Below are 22,725 nucleotides of genomic sequence, written 5' to 3' on the forward strand. Positions count from 1 at the left end.
ATTATTTTTCATCATTATTATCATTATTTATTCAGTGTCATTTACATATTTGAATGGACTATTTAAACAATTATCTATCAACCGTATTTAAATCATACTCATGAAATTTGAAGGTTATGAAATATGTCAACGCACCAGAGCACAGCGCAACTTACAGCTCTTAGAGCAAAACCATTCAGCTGTGAGAGCTGAACAACTTGCAGCTATCAGAGCTGACTAATATATAGTTGCTGTAACTACAAGATAGACCGTAGAGTGCGTATAGTTACTGGAGCTGTAGAATACAGCTCGCCGAACAGAATTTTTTTTTCCGTGCGGACTTTATTAAGTTTTAGTCATGTGATACAAAGTTCTGGTTCTAGCTTTAAGGCATCGCAAAATATTTTCAAGCTTTACAGATGTTTGCTACTCGGTCCACTCTACCACCTTTTATAAAAAAAAAAAAAAAACTACGATAAATTATGTCTGTCGAATTTTATCGTCCTTCGGACTCAATTCGAGGGGTTATTTCAATGTGATTGAATATACAAACTTCGTAGATCGAAGTATGTCTGAAGTCCGTGCAGATGTGTTACACTCACAATCAGATAAATTTTTAGTTCCAGCTATTTTCATTTTTTACTACAATCGAAAAATATAGTTCTAGGTAGAAAATGAAAATTAGTTTTCTAGCTGTTACCGGAAAGTCTAGTATCCGTTACTATTCTTTCTCATTACGATCGCTGTTACAAGATTTTCTTGTGACTGTTGCGAAAATTTAATGCTTGTGCAAGAATAAATTGACGTCAAAGCCTTATTTAATTAAAAAAGTAGAGTAAACCGAACAAACTAATTTTGTTTTGCAATTACCAAAAAACGACCGACGATAGCGAAAAATGGTTACGTATACCGCGTTTTTCGTAATTCCAACAATATTTAAACAGTTTTTTAACGATACCTCTTTGAATTAATTTTTCCAGTTACTATAACAAATGAAATTTTTCTCAGTGTAGAAACTATATCGCATACAGCGCAACTGATTCGTGAAGATCGAAATTTATATCGGGGTATAGGATTTAACAGGTGTCTGGATAGATAAGTACATATAACGTGATGATATTTCAGAATTCACTGCTGCGTGAATTTCAATTTGAATTCCATTGAACCTTGGAGTCGCAAAAAAAAAAAAAAAAAAAAAAAATCAATCGCAGAATCAAATACTCGCTGTAAACATTCGGAAATTAAATTTTCGCGCATCTAGATATTGTGTAAATGTATTATATGTCTGTATACACAAACACTCATATCGGTATAAGCGAACTTTTACCGTGCAGACGACTGGATTTAAAATGACGTATCCACTGTACCACGTGTCTTCTATAAGGTATTCCAAATAACAAAATTGTTCGATTGTTCTTCCAGTCACAGTACACTGACTCTGTGTATTAAAAATTGAGGACGAAGAATATGAAAAATAGAACCCATTTCAGGTGTGTGTAGGAGAATATGCAGTTTTATTTAATCATATGTCACAGTGGCGATCAATATCCGCTCTTCTCTTTTCTTATTTTCTTACCGTATATACAATTATACAGATGATGTCCCGCAGTCGTGAAGCAGAATTTTAAAACGAAGGACGTGTTGGAATTTGATTCATTAGCTGAGAAAATATCGCTAATTTCGACGGTTTCTCCGCATTTTTGCGACAAGGTTAAATTTAACATAGCTCGATGATCCGCGTACTATAAACACGTGAAACGCTTACTTTGATTGTATAGCTGTGCTAAAAAAGTCGACGGGCGAAAGTTGGGGAGAATGGTTAGAAAATGGACCGTTAAAAGTAACGGGTCTACCATGTGAAATCATTCCACCGTCTTAAAATCGGAACTTTTGTTGGAAAAAGTGAGGGAGTTTTAAGTGCTCTGGATCATTTGATAGCGAGGCTCGATTATGTCCTCGCAATTCAAAAGAATTCTTTGATAATGGTTGAAAAGTATTGAGAAATACGCTCGTTTTCCAACCCCTTTACGTCGGCTATACTGCGGTTTTCTCGATCCAATCCAGGAACTGAGAGACCCTGGTATAGACCGTCGGATATCCTTCTCGAGCACACCCGTTCGCCCAGGATACGAGACCAGTGAGTTCGCCGTTTACGGTCAAAGGACCTCCAGAGTCTCCCTGTTGAACCGAGATATTTAATAAGTTTTCATTACTGGCGTAATTGACGTAATTCACTCTGGCAGGCTTCGTCAAATAGTCGCGTTATTCGACATTTGTTGTACTCACGTGACAAGATCCTTTTCCACCGCCAGGCACGTCCGCACACACCTGGGAATCATCGACTTCCATATTGAATGTTTCATGGTAAATTGCCGTGCAGTATTCCTGGTCCGATATCTCGATCGTCGCTCTCTGGAGAAGCTTCGGGCTTTGACCTCCTTCCTGAAAAATTCACACCCATCGCTAACTTGGTTAAGGACGTCGTCGTAAGAATAAAAGGACCTTGGGCGATTAAAATATTATATTCCGTGAAATAACGCGGAGGAATCAATCGAATCAATTAAAACAGTTGGAAATCATTGCGTTGAGAAAATCACGCGGAGGTGGTTTTATATTCATTAATATTCCATTGGCTCATATCTTGGCACATGCTTTCATTGATTTCCGCTTTATAAAGTGACCCACATTGCTTTCCAATGATTTCTTAGCGTTTTTTATGATTGCCAGTCGTTTCTTCTGGTGTTCTATTAAAGCGGTGAATTCAGGAATCACTGAGAATTGCCTAGAACGCCAGGAAGTCATTGGAAATCGAGCAAAATCACTTGGTTATACATTGGAAATCAACGAAAATCACACGATACAGGAGAAATCCGTGTTGATGGATTGGATTTTCAAGTGAATGGCCCCTCGATTGGAATTAATTGAATGGTGCAGTTCACACTGATGCTCTTGAAAAACGTATTTGCTGCATTCCGACTGCACTGGGACATTCGAAATATACTTCAAATTGTTACCGGGTGAAGGTGTCGGGCATTCACCGATTAAATACGGCGATGACCTGACCCATCAAATGAACAAATGATCGTATGAAGGCTCTGCAGTAAGTGTACGGGAATGGTCGTTCAATGGTTATTGATCATTAACTGGATGGAGCCTTTTCTTTGCGCATGTCTAAGATCAATGATGGTTAGACCGATTCTATTTTCGGTTAGTCAAATTCTTTAGAAAGAAATCCAGCTCTTAAGTACGAATACCGAAAATTTTTACAACATATTTCACGCCACTTTTAGGTAATAAATGATAGCGGTTTTTTTTCGATCTTCTTCGATTCTTCGTTTAAAACTGAATTATTCTCTGGAGCAAATTTTTTTTCATCCAAGACCACGAGACGTAAAATCGAATTGATGATCGACTTTGAATACATACAAGAACCGCCGATTATCACTTTACTGTAAATACACGTCTCGATAATTTTTTCACAATTAGTCAAGTGAAATAAATTTTTCTCTCATGAACACAAAAATCAAGCTTCCTCGAACGTAATCACAACGTGACCGAATCCGTACGTAATTCTCATCATTTGTCAAAGTCAACTCACGCTGTTCCGGCTAATCAACAGAGTGCCAGAAGTATAATAATCCTTCACTCGTAGTTAGTATTTGTTGTAAAATACACATGTTCAGTGTGTACACCCTCGCACACACACACACACGGATACCTGAATTCGTCCCCATCCGGAAACCACAGCATCTTCTCCAGTTGTAAGAGCTTGGCACGCACTCGGAAGTTTGACGTACTCCACGAGGTTAGGTACTTTCAGAAGAGGTTCAGCGAGCTGAAATTTAAAACTGGATGTCTGCTTTTCACCTTTTTGGTTTTTTTCGCTAGCGTGGGTAACGTACACACGCTCAGTAATGACTCACAGACAATATTTAGATTTATGTTTCGTGTACTCAATGCCGGAATTCTGGATTCGATTTAAGGACGAATCAACCTTCTGAATCGAAAGTTAAAAAAGGACAATAAGATTATTTAAAAAATGGCCAGTAATGTTGTTTTTCCGATGATTATGAACACGAGTGAAACAACATCTTTAATATCTAATAAAAATCAATACGGGTTGATTGGAACAACACAAGCTAACAATAATATATCAACAATTTCAGAAAAGGTTTTGTGGTTGAAACGTTTCGAATGATCAGACTTCAGTCTTCTTGATTCGATTATGTTATGTATTAGCTCATTTTGTTTAACGTAGAGATCTCCAGAGGTTGTATGAAAAGAATTTTACAAATAGTTGTATCAACAGTGAAAAAAAGACATTATTGTAAATACGGCACAACAGATGTTCGACAACAATTACATTTTTGCGTTACAACTATACTATATTGTAAAATTTGTTGAATTTTTTTCAGCTAACTTGCGGGCATGTGGTTATGAAATACGTCTCAAACATTATAATCGTATCAAAAACACCAGAGTCCAATCATTCTAAATATTCTCATCACCAAACGGTTTCTCTGCAAAATGTTCATGTGTTAGCTGATATTATTCGAATTTGCAGAGATCCATTTTTATCACGTAACAGAGATGTTGCTTAATTTTTGTTCACTACTATCATCGAAAACAAAATGGACGGAGATTTCTAAACTGCATTCTCTCTTTTTCCAACTTTTCATTCATACGGTATGGCTGATTCATCCCTAAGAATCTTTTTCGCGCTTTTTCGCCAACACATGTAATTTCGTACAAGTGGATTTCGCAGCTTAAATTCCCGAAGACGATAAGGTATTTTTCGAAACGAATTGGCGCGGAAGTTATCTGTAAGGTAAAAGTATTTCGCGTGAAATATAACGCTTGAGAATTTCAGAATTATCTAAAATTGAGGATAAAGTACTTTCACGATATTCAACGAGCAAATTGGTAGCTATCAAGCGGTATTTTACGAGAAAGAAAATAATGGTAAATGTAAGCAAATTACCTGATTTCACCGTCAATGAAATCCTGAAAACTGAGAATTTATCCGGTGAATCTCGCCTACATATTTATACCGACGTTAGAATTCCTTGAATAAAAATAAAAAATCTACTGCTTTCGAAAAAGCAAACTCACAGAACATCATCGATCATTTAACGACGTTTAGGAATTCTTTTTAATATTCATAAATGACGTTGGAATTTTGAAGAGTAGCTTCTGCCAATCTTATCAGATTCGAAACTATTCATTTATCTCTTCGCCGACTCCTTAATAAGAGGTACCAAAGACCATTCAATGGCTCAAATTGGAAATGACAATTCGTTGAATAAAATCGAGCGCATTGCACCGTTATTCGATAATGTGATTACGATAAGGGTGTGCAATACAGGTGAGCCCCATACCTTCAAGAGAGCGATGTCGTTTCTATAAGCGTCTCTTGGGTCGTAGCCCTCGTGGGTATTGATTCGTCGGACATTTCTGATGATTCCTTGCCCTTCGGTGATGTCGTTGGTTCCAGCCACGACGATCACACTTTTCGCCAATCGGCTGTAAATTGAAATTGAAAACTGAGCTCGCTCAACGTATTTCGCGATGTTTATACAAGACCGAAACTATCAGGGTTTAAATGGTCTGAAATCGGACCAAACCCAGTTCGTAATCCATATTTCGTCCCCCATTGATGTAGGACCATTTCAGGCAACAATCCTCGGTTTTCAAATCGTATCATTCATGGATTTGTAATTATTTGGTGATAAAAAATGAGGTATATAGAACTATAAAAACATAATTTTCAAAAGAATACGGTTCAACATTCCGCGGAGAATATATCTTCATTCGTAGTCTGAGAGTAAAACCCTTTTCAGACGCGTATGCAATGAAAGGAAATTGAATGAACGAATTACCCTGCGCTGTGGTGGAATAGAATGGGAATGAAAATTACTTTGTGTAAAACGGTTTATCGAATTGGTCCGCAAGTTGAAATAAGTTTGAGCCTCTGATTCTCACCCCAGAACGCAGTGAGCCGCGGTTATTACGTATGTTTCGCTGATGACTGATCCACCGCAGAAATGGAAACGGTCCATTGGACGCTGCAGGGATACCTGATACGGTATTTCTCCTGGTTCAACGGTCTCCCCGTTGATTATACGCCCGAGACTGCTTGGGAATGGTAACGTGTACCCTGGAAACATGAAAATTTAAGGGTGCCACGTTGGCGAATAAAGTCTCGTATATATTGTCTCGTAATATGGATTTACATCTCGTTGTACATGAATTTACGTTTGGTTGTTGACTTCTTCCGTATGAATAATCAAAACATTTAATGCCATAAGAGCAGGCCTAAACTCAGTTCTTTATATTTCAGCGGGCTTTTATTATTTCCGAATTTCTTTTTGCTTGTTTTTCTAAGCACTCAAAAAACTCGATTCGTTCTTGGAGAACTTATAAGATTTATGTTGATGGCAATGTTGACAATCGGTATTGGGGGTAATGATTTTTAATTTGATGATTTATTTCTTTTTCTTTTTTTTTTTTTATTTGAGTGCACAAGTATTCTTGTCGCTCGTATCGTATGAATTTTCGATTCGGAAAATTGAAAGTTGGGGTGAAAGGCGACTCAACAAACGATATAATTTTAGTTTGAGTTTATTAATTGTTCCGAAACCTTTTACGTCGGTACGTTAGTTTGTTCATTTTTCCTAATTTCAAAAATTCGATGAATTCGACTGGTCAAAGAATTGATATGTTTTTAAAAAAAGTTCCGTCAACCGAAATTAGATTTCTTTGCATTCAGATCAGTTTGAAATACCGTTCGGGTTTCTTATTTTCACCCTATTTTACAAATTTTGGATATCTTAAACGTGTTAACAATAATTGCAAAAATTGGTTATGCGGTTTGTGATCAGGTAAAGTAGTCTACTGGTTTTGAAGGGTAGTAAATATTTTTTTTTACTCCAAATAATGAAGAACCTATCGACCTATGAGCAAAACATAATATCGATCACGCGAGAGAAATATCATGCTGCATTTAACACAGTGATTATGATATACCGAATGATTCAACCACTTGGAAAAATATGCACAATAAATCGAATGTTTGGTTAAAAAACGTTGTGAATTTATGTTTTCACATTTTCCTAATTGGACAATTTACTTTTTTAGTATCAGTTTCTGGTAGATTTTGCGTACACAAAAATACTCACCGCGACACGTGGCGATCGATAGAGAAAATAGGATTGCACTCGGAAGCCACATTCTGACGATAGTGATTAGAGAATTCAATCACTGCCGATCTTTTATAGTAAAGAAATGAAAAAAGTTGCGTAAAAGTTCAAATGATCTGTGTCAGATAAGGGAAATGACGCGGCCTGTTCTCAGAGATAAAACACTGCTGTGTTAATCGATCACCAGATACTGATTGATTATGCTTCTTCACGGTTCAAATATTGCGAAAAACGTACGTTTGCCACGCTTTAGAGAGATTACGAAGACTCAGTTATTCTTATCAAATGATTAATCTGTGATTCGGAAAATCGTGAGAGGATTCAGTAGCACACGTGAAGCGAAATCACAAGATACGATATGACTTGAGATTCTAACTTTGTGTGATGAAATTTTAACTTGATTACTGCTTAACCGATAAAAGTGACATTTTTTTTTATCTTGCACTTTATTTCGTCAACTTGAAGTTTCATTAATCGCCAATATCTGCATGTTTCAATCACAATTTATTGCACAGAATTCACAAACTCTTTGAGCAAACACTTGGTTACGAGTATTCCAATTTTGCAGTTACAATTAAATCGAAATACGTTTAATTACATATCTATACATGCATGTGTCTGTGTAGCTTCGGCAGATTGACAAGTTACATACAATTTTCTGCGTGAGTCGGCGATATTCGACATTTGTTTACACGAGACTTGCCTACGTCTGTAGTTGAATGGCCTGCTTTTAAAGAGCAACGAAAAAAATCCTTGGCATGGTAAACACGATGCGGAGATAACCCGAGGAACGAATACCAGTATCGTATTGTTACAGTCCCAGTGAATGTTTGCAGACTACTTATGGTTGTGATCTGAATGTGAAATGGAAAAATGAGAAACCCGGTTATCCGAAACGAATTGCGATAAGTGTCGATTTTCATTGCACGCACTCCGATAATTGCAAACCCAGTCAAGAGTCGAAAGCTTGTCACTTATTTTATTGCGAGACAGTTTTATGTTAAGGGTTTATGAAATTCATACATTCGCAAGCTACGAAGATTTTGCCAAAAATGGAACGAAAAAGGAATAATAAAATTATGAAAAAGAGTAAAAAATATAATAGACTCGTTCTATTTCTTTACAAAAATACTTATTTTATCAAGGAAACTATTTTTCCAGTCCCGGTAAGACACTTTTTCTTTATCACTCTGGCATTAGTGAATATTAAACTTTTCAATAAGCACTGATGTTTATGTTGGTTAAAAAAAAAGGTTTCAGTTAATATTTGAATAGTTTTCTTACCGAATCGACCGAATCGATAAGATTTTTATCCGTTCGAAAGGCATTTTGAATGAAAAATTGATGTGAAAGCTTTTGTTCGCAATTTTGGTATTCGCTTTGTTGAATTTTTAAAAATTGGATGAATTCTGCATGTTCGACTACCTCGTAATTAAATTATTGAAAGTTATTGAATTTGATCTCACCAGCCTCGAACTTCAAGGAATACTGTCATTTGAATTCCGCCTGAAGCGAAAATAATTGATTTTGAAGCTTAATCGATTCACTTCAATTCTTTTCAAAGAGACAGAAAATCATTCTATGAAAGCGAGAGCAATATTATCCAATTAGTTTCAAAGAGAAATTCATTCCAGTAGCATCGATTTCTTACCTTATATTTCAACGAGATGAAGTAATTCTTTCTCTGAGCAGCAATAATATTTCATCATAGAATCTCAAGAGGAAAATCTCTGTTAATACCATGGAATTAACTATTTTACATTTTTTTTCCGAGGATGGGCGTTGATTTCGAAGTGGGATGAATTATTTGGAAAACTGTTATTTTTTAAGAACGACGAATTGCTTTCCAAATTCGCAATTCTCACCAGAGAGTGAAGAATTTATTTTGAATTAATATCAAGTATTAACAATTTGTCTTAACCAAAAGGCAGTCCGTATTAAACGTGGCTTTATTCATTTCATTTGTTTTTAGAGAGCAAAGCATTCCTTTTCATGCCGGTCTAGTTCTTCTCAGTTCCATTCAAATGAATAAGAAGCCGGATTAATTCCTTTCAATTCTCCTTCGAGAGTAAATAATTTACATTATACCTAGTCTACTAGCTTCTCTTCAGCTTATTTTGGTCTGAAATAATTGCGTTGATTTCGAAAAAGATTTGAAAGTCTGTATCAATGAATTTCACATTTTTTTATCAACGGTCTGTAAAATAACTCATGTGTAATTTCTGAGAGACAAATACCAGACTGAGAGAAATTTTTAGTTCCAGTTACCGCTCAGTTCTTAACTATTTTCATTTTTTACCACGATCGAAAAATATAGTTCTAGGTAAAAAATTAAAATTAGTTTTCTAGCTGTTACCAGGAAGTCTGGTATCCGTTACTATTCTTTCTCATTACGATCACTGTTACTAGATTTTCTTGCAACTGTTGCGAAAATTTAATGCTTGTGCAAGAATAAATTGACGTTAAAGCCTCATTTAACTAAAAAAGTAGAGTAAACCTCGGAAACTGATTTTGCGTTGCAATAACCAAAAAAGGGTCGACGATAGCGCAAAATGGTTACGCGTACCACGTTTTTCGTAATTACAACGATATTCAAACGGTTTTTTTTAACGATACCTGTTTTACTGAATTTTTCTAGTACCGAAATTTTTCTCAGTGCATTACATGAGATCGCATGTGATAATTTGGAGTTTATAATACCGTACATGTAGCCGATACGTATAAAGATTTACTGTCCTTTCATAATGTTTCAAACGTGTTCAGTTAAAAAACGATCCGACCAAACTATAAATTATAAATTGCACATTTCCGATTTGTTCGATTCTCCTCGATACCGATCCTTCCTTCCCATCTGACGGTATTAAACATTCTCAGAATCGCAATCCAATCAACGAGACAGTCCCTGGAAATTATCCAACGCCGGTGGAATTAAACGGGGTGAGAAACAGTCGAGACAACCCGAGAGTGGCAGTTGCTTCGCTCGTCTATGCGCGTGCCTCTTCCACGAGTGTGAGATTATTGAATGGCAAGGAATTATGCCGAGGGGGTTAAAGCGGGTGGCTGTGCAAGGTAGGCAATTCAACAATAACCTCACGGCAAGGCGTGTTACGTACAAACACGAAGCTGAATTGATTCGGGAAAATATTGATCAGACCGCTTCGTCTGCAGCTGCCGCTGCGTTCTACCTGCCTGCCTATAAGTTTGTACAGACGCAGAGGTGCCGACGTAACTTTTTTTTAAACGCCGCTACTTGTCCTGGGTCCGATTGAATTTTGAGAAAATTATTTACACCCTGCTTATCACCGCTGGCAAACAAGCTCCCGTTTCAGGAGCCGCTAAACGCGTGACGTCACGCACGAGAATTTATTTTCCATTTGCCTCTTTCTTACCCTCCGCGTTTTCCTCATTCCTCTATTCATCGCCAGCCGGTCGTTGACGAGTTAATCTTCAGCCTTATCGACTTCTCAAGCTCGGAAACTTCCTTATCTGCGAAAGCTCGAGCTCTGTCGGTAATGCAAAGCGGAAAAGCTCGCTTATCGGTTGAGCGTTGAATTTGCGCGGGATTTACGAAACGCCAGACTTTTTTTTTTTTTTTTTATCGAGCGTAGATTGGCACGGTTCTCAACGAGTGTGAATCAATGTGCGATTATAATTGTTTTCGTACCTCGTGGAATATTATTCTGGCAAAGGTTTCAAGAGTTTGGTGAAAAAATTCCAGTTTCTTTATAATTAATCAATACTCTGCGCTTCTCGGGGGTGAAAATGATTCGAAAATTACTCGAGTACTTGCTTTGGGTTCGACTTCTGAACCGAATGGATTTATCGGAAGCTCTGACAATGAGTGGGGGGCCACTTCGGTTAGAGAAGGAGTTGCACATTGCATGAGTATATGAGTATGTATATAAAAGGCATTTGCAGACTCCTGCATCCAATTGCGGATTGGATCGTTGCTTGTTGAGTCAAGTTGAACCGTTGGAACGAACCCTGTCGAGGACCCTACAAAACCTAATTGGCTGGTCAGCCCTCTGCTCGTATTACGCAAAGTTAGGCCTCGGCACTGCGACAATAGAGTTCGTCGCATGCAACGTTGAAGAGAATTTTTGCCAATCCAAAAGTATTACATCATGTATATTAAGGTTAATTGTCTTTAAATACCTCGGGAATAGTGAATTAATTCAACGGACTATCGCACGTTTTAACATCGTTTCGCTCGAAAATCGCTATTTCTTGGGTACACTGAGAAAAATTTCATTTGTTATAGTAACTAGAAAAATTCAGTAAAACAGGTATCGTTAAAAAAACTGTTTTGCGCCATTGTCGATCCTTTTTTGGTAATTGCAATGCAAAATCAGTTTCTGAGGTTTACTCTACTTTTTAGTTAAATAAGGCTTTGACGTCAATTTATTGTTGCACAAGCGTTAAATTTTCGCAACAGTTACGAGAAAATATAGTAACAGTGATCTTAATGAGAAAGAATAGTAACAGATACTAGACTTTCTGGTATCAGCTAGAAAACTAATCTTCATTTTCTACCTAGAACTATATTTTTTGATTGTGGTAAAAAATGAAAATAGTTGAGGACTGAGCGGTAACCGGAACTAAAAATTTCTCTGAGTGTGCTTTCTTCTACAGCCCGGGTATTAATCTGTAGTTCTGTAATACTCAGAAATGTCAAGGAATCTCAATTGTAGTTGAAAAAATATTGCACAAAATTACGTAAGAATCTAGGTAATGGTTTGGCCATTTGTAACTCGATGTTTTTATTGAATCGTTGTATCTATTAGTTACTTTTCCAATGCATTTTGTGACTGATACTCAATTACCAGTGTAAAATAATACGGGAACGATTTTGAGAAGTCGGAGAATTTCAACTTTCAATTTCCGCGGCCACGTTTTTCTATTCACTACATATAAAAAAACTGCCGATTCTACATAATTTTTTCCTTTCGGACAGCTTCTTTTCGGGTGGATGACGGTAATTTTCTACGGGAATGCAATTACCTCGATTGCCGAACCATAAACGAGTTTCGTCCACCTGACTCAGGTTTCGGTCCCGGAAGAACGAAAGAACCCCAATAGGGCGCAGCTGCTTTTCGCGCGGTGCCAATCGGCAGACAACTATCGTTTTTCAATTCACACCCCAAATTCATCTCGCCTCGACAACGAACGAGTCTCCGCTGCGGCTCGTTTCAGTCGTTCATTGGCACTTTGCTGCAGTGACTACGCTGCGCGGCTTTGTTCGCGATGCCAGTATTTTATTGGATAGTTGTCGATTGCAGCTGCGATTTCGTGTACGTACCAATTCAAATATTATACGTATAACGTGTATTTTGAGGTGAACCGCGAATTTGTTTGCAAAATTTAACGCCTACAATTCACGACGCAACTACACGATAGTTGGAAATTATCCTAAACGCGTCGCGTCCAATCACCAACGTTTTAACAATCGGAATAATCAGGACAGAGCTTTCGTTTATCCGTCGATTTCAATTCCATTCACGTATCAATCACACGTCTGCTGATGTTTTCAAGATTTTCGGAACTTTATTTTCTAGGATTGATAAGCGGTTACTTTATTCAAGTTTATGACTATTTTTCACAGTGTTACATACTCGAGGTAGAAACTATTACTGATATAAAATTTAAGACTTGGCATAACTTATTTTACTTCTTTATTTTGTAATAAAATTTTCAATAAGAAAAATCTAATATAGGATCCGAATTTGACCAAGTGTTATTGATAATCAGAAAAACCGCAGTAAAACAATATTTTCAGCTAACTTGGTCTCCCAACAAAATATTTTCCTTGATAGATTATCGAATTTGACAAAATTTTATTCAATTTTACCTAGTTGTAGAAAAAAATTCTTTCAAATTGCAGATATTTGGAAAAGAAAGAAAACCACGAAATAAATTTCCAACTTCTTTCATAAAATAAATGTCCAACTTCTCGTTATATCCCCAATATTGATCGTAATTACTTTCGTGTCCGATGAATCACAATCGGGTGAACAAATAGAATCGTAAAAACATTTTCTTTCCTCAACTTTTCAACCGCTTAAACTTGCGTCGTTATTATGGCATGTATAATGTATATAATATCTCGCTGCTTTTATCCGACGTAAAAGCGACGACTCGTATTATGCGCAATAAGCGAGTCGACTTCCATTAGTTTCGGTCTCGTCTCAAGCTTCCCTTGCAGTAGCTGCTGCTCGTGTCTTTCCGCGGCGGTTTACCCGCGCGAATTATTATCTCCCGTCCTGCACAACCTGTTACCGGGAATTACATTCAATCTACAAAGCATTGAATGTATACATTTATACATATACTATATACGTATAGACTGGAGAGACTTTCATCAACATTCTCTCCTTGTAAATCCATTGTTTTCGTATACGCGATTGTTCCGAAATGCCTTCACCTCAAAATTACACAACCCTCTCTCAAAACTACGCACAGTTCTCTGCGGCATCCTCCGCGAACGTGAGATCCGATTTCAACCCGTTATTTGCAAATCCCCGAAGATCGGTGCTTGGTTCGAACGAAATTCCGAAGACGAAGAAAGCGAATAAATAAGTGAAAACAGTTCGCTTGGATGTGAAAATCGTTTACCTGAGATACGTGTCGTTTATTCGTCGAGAAAATTGCTTAAAAAGTCTGGCCAAATGAATTTTTTTTTTTTTTCCGTACGAAGAGATATGTTAACGTGTCAAAATTAGATGTAACGATGAAGGTGGCGATGAAATTTTTGACTTGTTCTTCGAAGAAAAAGAAAAATAATAGATATGTTACCGAATTTTTGTATAAATACATTTTTCGCTTCTTTAAACAAACTCTCTTAAATTCTACTTTCAATGTATTTTTAATTCTCTTTTCGCACGAGTTTCTGCAGAGAAATATCGCACGTGCGGTATTTTTCTTTCAGTAGACAAGGAAGGGAAAGTGCAGCGCCCTTCTCGCAGCGAGCGGACTTTATTCATATTTTACGAAACCACTTCTGTGATCTATTCGGGCTTGTTACCGCTCGTGTGTGTCACCATTCCCCAGGGAATCGCCGGTATAATAACGTTGACAGAGTCGCTGCGATATGTATACGCACCCCAACCACCAACCTATTACTTACACTACCACGAGTATACCCTTGTGCCACAAACTTGCGCGGTGCTGGACTAAGTGTGGGTTTCGAGTACGTGCAGCTTGCAGCATACGATACGTAGTAAAGCTCGGTTAAGACCTTTTTCAACTCCATCTGAATTTCCCATAACAGCTACCTGGCTACACTTTTCAAAGCTCACCCTCAACGATCTTTGTCCCGCTTTATCTTATATCAAATATTCTTATATCAACGTCCTTGTTTAATACACTGAGAAAAACTTCATTCGTTATAGTGATTAGAAAAATTCGGCAAAACAAGCATCTTTAAAAAAAACTGTTCGAATATTGTTGGTATTACGAAAAACGAGGTACGCGTAAGCATTTTGCGCTATCGTCGATCCGTTTTTGGTAATTGCAACGCAAAATCAGTTTCCGAGGTTTACTCTACTTTTTTAGCTAAACTTTAACGTCAATTTGTTGTTGCACAAGCATTAAATTTTCGCAACATTTACAAGAAAATGTAGTAACAGTGATCGTAATGAGAAAAAACAGTGACGGATACTAGACTTTCCGGTAACAGCTAGAAAACTAATTTTCATTTTCTACCTAGAACTATATTTTTCGATCGTGGTAAAAAATGAAAATAGTTGAGAACTGAGCGGTAACCGGAACTAAAAATTTCTCTCAGTTTATGCACCTCCGATGTTAACCACGAAACTTTATGTCCGTTCTATAGTACGCTAGTGAAACGTTTCTCGTCAATTTAATATGCAGAGACTTTGCGAGCTGGTTCACAAACTTGGATGGTGCGTATCGAAAGAATGAATCTCCGTGTGTCGAGATGTACATAAGTTTGAATCGCGTTTATTTTCGTACAATGGATGTGATGGGGTCGTTTTATACAAAAGAATGGCGCATTTGAATCGCTGGTTTCATGAAATACCGAGCATACCAACTTCTTTTACACACAATCGTTTCGCGTATGATCTCCGAACTGATAATTTAGCTATTAAAAAGTGTGCGTATCGACATTCTTAGAACAGCATGTGGTCCTCCATGACGTTGAGCGTTTGTCTTCTCACCCTACGAGTTTTCCTTCGGCGTTGTGCAAACGTGATTCGAACGATCAGACGGTCGGTGCCCAGGGGGTCGTGTACACGCATGTTTCACTCCGACCGACGCTACAGAAAAACGCGAAAGCACCCTTAACGTTTTTATATACATATACCTACCCTACATTACCCCTTACTTGGTCCGATGCTGCGGCGTGTTCTAGGCAGAACAAATTAGCGGATGAAAAACACGTTGCTGCGAGTGAGACAAAGTGGAAAAGCGAAAGAAAGATATTCACTGATGCCCTGGGAAACATGCGTTCCTCTAAGAACAAAGGAACTTTAAGTACTGCCGAAAGTTGGTCGAAACAAGCACATTGTTACGAGTAAATATTCTGAACTTGATTGACGTTTTAGTTGATTCCAATTGTAATCAGGGCAAAAATGATCGAATCATTGAGACGATTTACCTTACAAGAAACTTTCAAAAACGGTAACTATTCTGATGTTCGACTATATCTATATTCAAACTTTTGACGAATTGGTAATTCGAATCATTCAACCTCTTCACCATAAGTATCACACCATGTTTATTCTTTCCATTATCGTGTTGGTCAAAGCACGCACATTTTTATGCGTCAAAATTCTGAACTTCATTGAAGTTTCGGTTGATTCCAATTCTAATCAGGGCCAAAATGATCAAACCATTGAGATGATTCAAACCTTTAACGAATTGGTAATTCGAATCATTCAACCTCTTCACCATAGATATCACATCATAGATATGTACATCATGCTTGTTCTTTCCATTATCGTGTGCAGCATCCTCCAGCAGTTTTATATGTTGATATGGAATTTCTAACGTTGAGAATGTCAGTGTCGATTTTCCTTGAAAATCGTCAAATTCATGGGATCGTCTGGCTTCAGAGAGGTTCACACGGGGAAGGAGTGAGTGTGCAGCATTTGCGGTTTTTCCGGGATCGTGTGGGCCGCCCTCTTCTTCCTTGGTGGTTTTCGCCGTCTTCCATTTCCTCCCCGTTCCTCCCCCGTACCTGTAAATCATACGGGGGAGAGGTGACGGTGGCAGGGACAGCCACTTTTCAGAAGTGTCTCTACGTCAAATCCCACCGGGGTGAAGCTGAGCGGTACGACTAGAAGAGAGGATGGGGAGAAGCGAGTGTGGTAGAGCTTTGTTTGTGGCTCGTTGTTCGTTTTCCTTGCACACCTTGGCAAAAGACCCATCTGGAGCTGTCGTTGCTTCTCACTTTTATCGTAAGCACACGTCGCCTAGTCGGGCAGGATTCACACTTTAACCGTTTTCGTCATTAAAGTTAGACAGCTCACTAATTTGCTTTACTTGATCGAGCGGATGAATAGATTCTAGAAGAAGATTTTCGATGTTATTGGAGTAAGCGTTCAGGGAATGCACTCTCAAATCGTCGAGACTCAGCGATGGTTTATTCTCTTAGGTTAGATTCACACAACTGTTGGTTCCTTCATGGATATATTTGCTGATAAGAAAAGTTGAGGAAAGTAAATACAGACAATTATTCGATGTGTATTGACATGTTTAATAATCCTTGAGCATTCATCGACATTCGTTACTTGTAAATCACATTGTTTTCGTATACGCGAAACCTTGGAACCGTGAAAATTGAACTAAAAATCAAAGAAAACCGGAATTAATCCTAGATCCGTTTCCATCTTTCGCGACACAGATCACTTTAACATTCATCTATCTAGATGGTAGAATAAACCACAACATGGACAGGTAGTACCATTCTTAAATGTAGAGGACTTGAGTTCTTTAGAATCATAAACCACAAGCCTTACCTCGAAAGACACTTGTGGAAATGAATCAGCTGATCTCTAAATGTAGGAATAGGTACTTGTGATGTATCGTTTGTAGCGACAATTTTTGAATGACACCTAGAATTTCGTTGTACCATAAAAATTGGTTTACCTCTGAGAAAGTTGTGAACGAAGTTCGTTTGCAAGACGTTTCAAGAGACGGACAGTTCTTGAACTACGGAACCCTGATCCTGTTAGACAATTCAAGAACTTCTCGTCCTTCAAAGTTCTTATTAACGAAATTCAAGGTTCAATTCGTAATGTACCGAGTCCGGATACCTCCGAACGCTGCACAAGTCCTTGAGAAATGGAAAAAGGGCCATTGCATTTTACCTCTCGAGTCATGCGTCGTTATATCCGTCCTTTGGAAGAGTTTTATTTTTACCGTTGATGGGAGCTTTAGCGTTACGTACGTTTCAAAGTCTGGGGTACCGTTGCAAGGAATCGTATCATTCTTGAACGTACTTGCATGCACACTTAGGAACGTTGCAAGAATTGCTCGTTGTGTGTAATGGATCCAAAGTGCTCCGCAGCGTTGCTGACAGCTGCTGCGGTATCTGAGTGGGCGGTTTCTGAGCTGAATACTGCGCAAAACACCCAGGTTTTAATTGGTCCTGGTCGATTATACCACGCGTTAATTTTTTCCATCTAGGTATCCGTGTTCTCTTCTTTTTACTCTCCATGTATCTTGCTCAAAGAGAATATAAGAACACGATGGATACGCTCGCTCTTCATACATTACGCGATAATACTCACTCCGGAATCAAACGAAAGCTTCAAAGCTGGTCGTTGCACTGTGTATGACTGGAACTGAGAGCGTTCCACTTTGCACGCCTAATAGCACGGTAAATTATTCCTCTATACTTTAATAATTCTTCGATCTCGTCATCAATCTGCCAGACTTGGACAAGTTGCGATTATTCTTTCATCGTCACATTCAATTCGTAGGATTTTTCATCAGAGTATAATAACACAGTCAAAATTACGCTGATTCAAGTTTTTCTTAATAGTGAAACAAGCGTGTGTGATTAATGCAACTCGTTTTGGTGCACAAACTGTCGAAAACAGATGAATTGTTTTCCTGTACACGTGTAGCCTACGCATAACGCGTGGACATCAATTATCCTCCTTTATTGGCAAAATGCGGTGGTAACAACCCCGCGCTTGTAATGCAGGGTGTTTCGCGTTATTTATATTCCTTGTAATTAAAGGCCTCACTCCGTACAGGCACAGGGGTTCGAAGAGCCAGCCTGCACTCTGTATCACGGTGTGAGCCGCTTAACCGGTGACCAATTGTCATTTCGTGAGTTCCGTATTAATGCCCCGAAACCCTCGTCAGGCAATATTTTTTTTTTCACAAATTCAAATCACAGTTACCGCACTTTCTTTCCCTTCGTGTGCCTGTTTTCCATCTATTGCAAACTCCACTCTGTACCGTTATGTATGGGTTTGGGGGATAGGAGAAGATGCGTAGCTGCAGAAACGACAGGTTTGAATGGGATATGTTGGGCAAAGTGAATCCAAATGACGCGCTCCATCGTTTCGAACAAATGCCCATTGATTGTTTAATCTCCATATGTGCGTACGTACATATATATACAGTCCAATGACGGAAGGATCCAACAGCTGCTCATATGCGGACAACGGACAAACGCCATAGCTTTCCCATCGTAGACCCATCTCATCCCATAAGCATGGATCATATCAATCGCGCACTGTGGTTACGCCGCGTGCACATTGCATGCACTCCACACCTAATGCTGGGATAGCCACGGATTTCACTCCTATTGTTTTAATATCGTCGGTGTTTGCGACTGTTGATTTGAGCAGAATTCACGGGTTTCGAGTAAGCCCATGAAATAGAAAATATTAAAATAGAAACATCGGATTTTTGGGATTATTGAGGATTTACTTCACACTGACACCAGCCAGATTTAAATGCTTGTTTTAATATCACATAAAAATGTACTATCGTTATAACAATACGTTATAACAAATGTATACGTAGTTTTTAAACACCAGTCATTTTGACTGGATTTGGTAGAAATAGTTTAGTCTTAATTTCGGTAATTCTAGTTTTAGGGTAAAATTAATTCATGCAAATTGTATGACCAAAAACTGATGAAACTAATTCTAAAGTTGATTGGATTTTTATTTTATATTTTCGGCAATCTTTTGGACATTCGTCAACTATTCACGGGTTTTTGTATTAGTTTTCAAATTTAATTTTTCGACGCTGAAACCAAAAATTTCAAGAGGTATAATAGAACCTGTTTGAGTAAAGAAGAAATATTCAGACGCGTACCAGTGTAAAGATAATTTACAAAATATTTCGGCTTGAAATATCCTTCAATTTCCGAGTTTATCTCGTCTCAAGATATTATAGACTTCAAACACGGCGTAAAGTTTTCTGCCAACAACCCGAAATTATATATATATATATATATATATACACCGGAAGTTCTTATCGTCATAGATGATTTATTTTTCCTCGAACGTTCGTTGCAAACAGGAAATTCCGCGCTTTATACCGCGCGGTAGGGAGAAAAGGACAAGATAATAAATGAAAAAGAAATTAGAAAAGCAGGCGTTTCAAGTATATTCCGTTGTAAATAACCCGGTTTTCCAATTTCATTTACAAGTCTGCCGTACATCGATAACCCGATTTTTGTCGCCTGTAAAATAATTGCTAATTGCACACACCCCCGAAGAAATCGCTGAATGGCCGCATTTCTACGTTCGCCAAAATTCTGCCCCGTTTGCAGTTTACCGTATATGTACGGATGGCATGGGGAGGATTGGGCATTGTTTGCGTTGTCAAACGAGCCGAAGCAACGGTGCGATATTGGGAGGCGCGTAAATCATCGCATTGTTAGTTCGGGCGTCGTTTATTTAGTCTGTTTAGCAGAAAAATGCTTGATCGTTTCTTCTCGCCGCTCAGAGAGATCAGAGATGCCAACCTGTATCGGCTCGTGTGCATGACGACAACACTCGATGACGTCCCTCTTCTCATCCCAAATTCCTCATCTCGTTCAATGCTCGGGCAGCCTTGTCTCTTTGCACAAAGGCTCTTAATTTGACGACGCGTTGACGCGGGGTTCGCAACAGAATCTGCTGCGGGGGATGATTTGATTCTCTGTTTGTCCCGGCCGGCCGATTTACCTCGGTGAAAAAAATTGATGAGAAATATCGATCTTATCCTCACGAGCAAAATCATGGGACAAATCTTGACGGATACACCATATTTTACGCACTGTCAATTTTTTAAATTTCAGTTTTAATGGAAATATTTTTCGGAAAATTCTGGAATCCTGGAAAAATCAATTTTCCTGCTGTACGAATCAATCAAGCACTCTTGTTTGATTGATTTATTTCGAAATTTGAATGGTAAATTCTGATGACAGTTGATGTCATTTTTAAGAAAATTGGTTCACCAAAAATTAATGCTTTTTATTTATTTTATTACTAGAAAGTCGTACATTGATCGTTTATTATCGAATCATTATATTCACTAGCCACGCATCTTTAAAAATACAATATTAGGAAGTATTGGAATTAAGAACAAAAGCCTAGGTATAGCATTGTGTGAAATCACCTCAGATTGGTAAAAAAAATTAGTAGATCCGGTTAAATCTTCTCTACCACGGCTAATTTTAATCAGAATACTGTTTTTTACAAATTTGCTGAAAAAATTTTTTCCATCGTGTTCGCATTGTTATATACTGATTTTTACAACATTGAACCAATATACTGACCATGGTGAACAAATGGAAATATGGACTTGACTGCAGAAAAAAAGTAAATCTCTTTCATTCACTTTGTAAGAAATAGTATTCTGAATAAAGTGAGCCAATGTAAAGTAAAATCGAACGACTCTACGAGATTTTACGACAATTTTAATTCGAGTGATTTAAAAGTAAGCATTTTTTTTATAATTCGGCTGATTTTCAGGCCTTACAGATTTAACAATTTGATAAATACGCATCGCGTGACTATCTCATTGTGAAACTTATAACACTTATTTGGTCAACAAACTTCAGGGAAAATAAATTCTTGATTCAGACAAAGAAAGTAATTTTTTTTTAAATTTATTAAAACTGTAGCAGGGTTTTCTGATTTATTTGAACAATTACACTGGCATTGCAGAATTAGCCTTGCAACGGTCTCTTAAGAATCAGACGTGACCGCGAGGTTGATGTTTTATATTTGCAATCAACCCTTGTCGCAATTAAATTGGTAAATTAGTGGCTTGTTTTCCTTCTATCTTCTACTTCTTTCTGCTTTACAATTTTCACCCCCGTCCTTTTCTCCTTCAATTCCCCTTTTACTCTTTCCCTTTTTTCATGGTTTCGATTAATCGTGTCAGACTTTCCAGCAGCAGCAGTTGCAAGAGCTGGATACGTGAGCTGAGCGTTAAAGCTTTGAAATAAATTTAAATCTGGTTTGTGATAGCAGGAAATAAGAGGGGGTCCCGCGATTTCCATAGTCTTCCAGTACCTTTTGAGGTTTTAATTTCTCACGAGAAACACACAACGTGTTTCCGACTCCTTCGGAATCAGGGGTGTGAGTTAAATTATTATATTTGCATCGCAAATTGCCTCGGTTGTTTTTCTCGATTCATTAACCTCGCTCACTCTGTGAATTTTTATACCAATTTATATGATTTTGAAAAAGTTCGCAGTAGTTTCTTTTTATTTTTGTCCCAAATACTGAAATACACTCTTTTCTTTTTCCATCAAAAACGTAGACCTGATGTAAGTATTATGTAAAAATATATTTGGTAAATAATTTTAAAAAATAATACACATAAACAAAAGTAAAGGAAAAAATATCCGTAGAGATTGTGATAAAAAAATTTCAAATATCTCGAGTATAGATCCTTTTTTAATTAGATTAACTCGATTCTTATAGCTTCTATGGAAAAATCAAATTCAGTGCAGGAATCACGACACTTATAACTTACAATCTAACCTTACATCGTTTAACAGAAACTGGTGACATACAAAATTCAAAAACTTAAAACCAGTTCAGCTTTACTTCAAAGAGGTTCGTGAGTCGAAATTTAATACCTTGCCGCTCAATTTGATTACGAGATGCTCAAGCATTATCAGTTCATTAAATTGATAGATACGTTCGTAAGCTACGATGATTTTCTTCAAAATTAAAGAAACACATCTATTGTAATTCTAAACATGAGCTTGGATATCGATTTTTCATTTCGAATCACTCCAAAACGGCAACGGAGCTGAAATTTTTGTTCGATTTCACTCCACGGTGGCTCATTCTTTCGGGTAAACTATTTTTCACGAATTCACTTGAGTAGATTTTTATTTTTTTTTGTCATCAGGCAATTTAATATTGATCTTTTCAATCAAAATGAGTACCAATGCGATCATAACGAATTGAATATCCACCGGTATCAACGCGATAAAAAAAGTTTCTTAGTGAAATTACAGAAAACAGTCTCCTCAACAAAATAAGCCATCGTGAAATGATTAGAAATGAATGTTGTAGCTCCGTCGCCATTTAAAAATGATATGGAATGAAAA

The 22,725-nt window shown here is 37.6% G+C and overlaps 2 protein-coding genes across 3 annotated transcripts in view; one reads left to right on the plus strand and one right to left on the minus strand.

Moving 5' to 3' along the window:
- Positions 1 to 22,725, plus strand: part of LOC124176482 — a 127,410-nt gene that overhangs the window by 9,919 nt on the left and 94,766 nt on the right. The window lies entirely within an intron of this gene.
- Positions 1,506 to 7,213, minus strand: LOC124176486 (trypsin-1-like). 2 transcript variants are annotated; one of them, XM_046557852.1, is made up of 6 exons: positions 7,158 to 7,213; positions 5,962 to 6,136; positions 5,358 to 5,502; positions 3,698 to 3,814; positions 2,266 to 2,421; positions 1,506 to 2,157 (listed from the first exon to the last, which is right to left on the minus strand). In XM_046557852.1, the coding sequence occupies exons 1-6, from the start codon at positions 7,207 to 7,209 to the stop codon at positions 2,014 to 2,016; spliced, it is 789 nt and encodes a 262-aa protein (XP_046413808.1). In that variant the 5' UTR covers positions 7,210 to 7,213; the 3' UTR covers positions 1,506 to 2,013. The 2 variants fall into 2 exon arrangements, with proteins under 2 accessions (XP_046413808.1, XP_046413809.1); XM_046557853.1 differs by lacking the exon at positions 3,698 to 3,814.

Source organism: Neodiprion fabricii, chromosome 2, assembly GCF_021155785.1.
Source record: "Neodiprion fabricii isolate iyNeoFabr1 chromosome 2, iyNeoFabr1.1, whole genome shotgun sequence".
Classification (NCBI taxonomy): Eukaryota; Metazoa; Arthropoda; class Insecta; order Hymenoptera; family Diprionidae; genus Neodiprion; species Neodiprion fabricii.

Bases quoted from the DNA above. Each gene is read 5' to 3' on its own strand.
- LOC124176486 (XM_046557852.1), bottom strand. From the start codon at position 7,209: ATGTGGCTTCCGAGTGCAATCCTATTTTCTCTATCGATCGCCACGTGT. The intron at 6,137-7,157 runs GTGAGTATTTTT...TCATGTTTCCAG, and splicing joins ATCGATCGCCACGTGTCGCG to GGTACACGTTACCATTCCCA. The intron at 2,158-2,265 runs GTGAGTACAACA...TCGGTTCAACAG, and splicing joins GTGGAAAAGGATCTTGTCAC to GGAGACTCTGGAGGTCCTTT.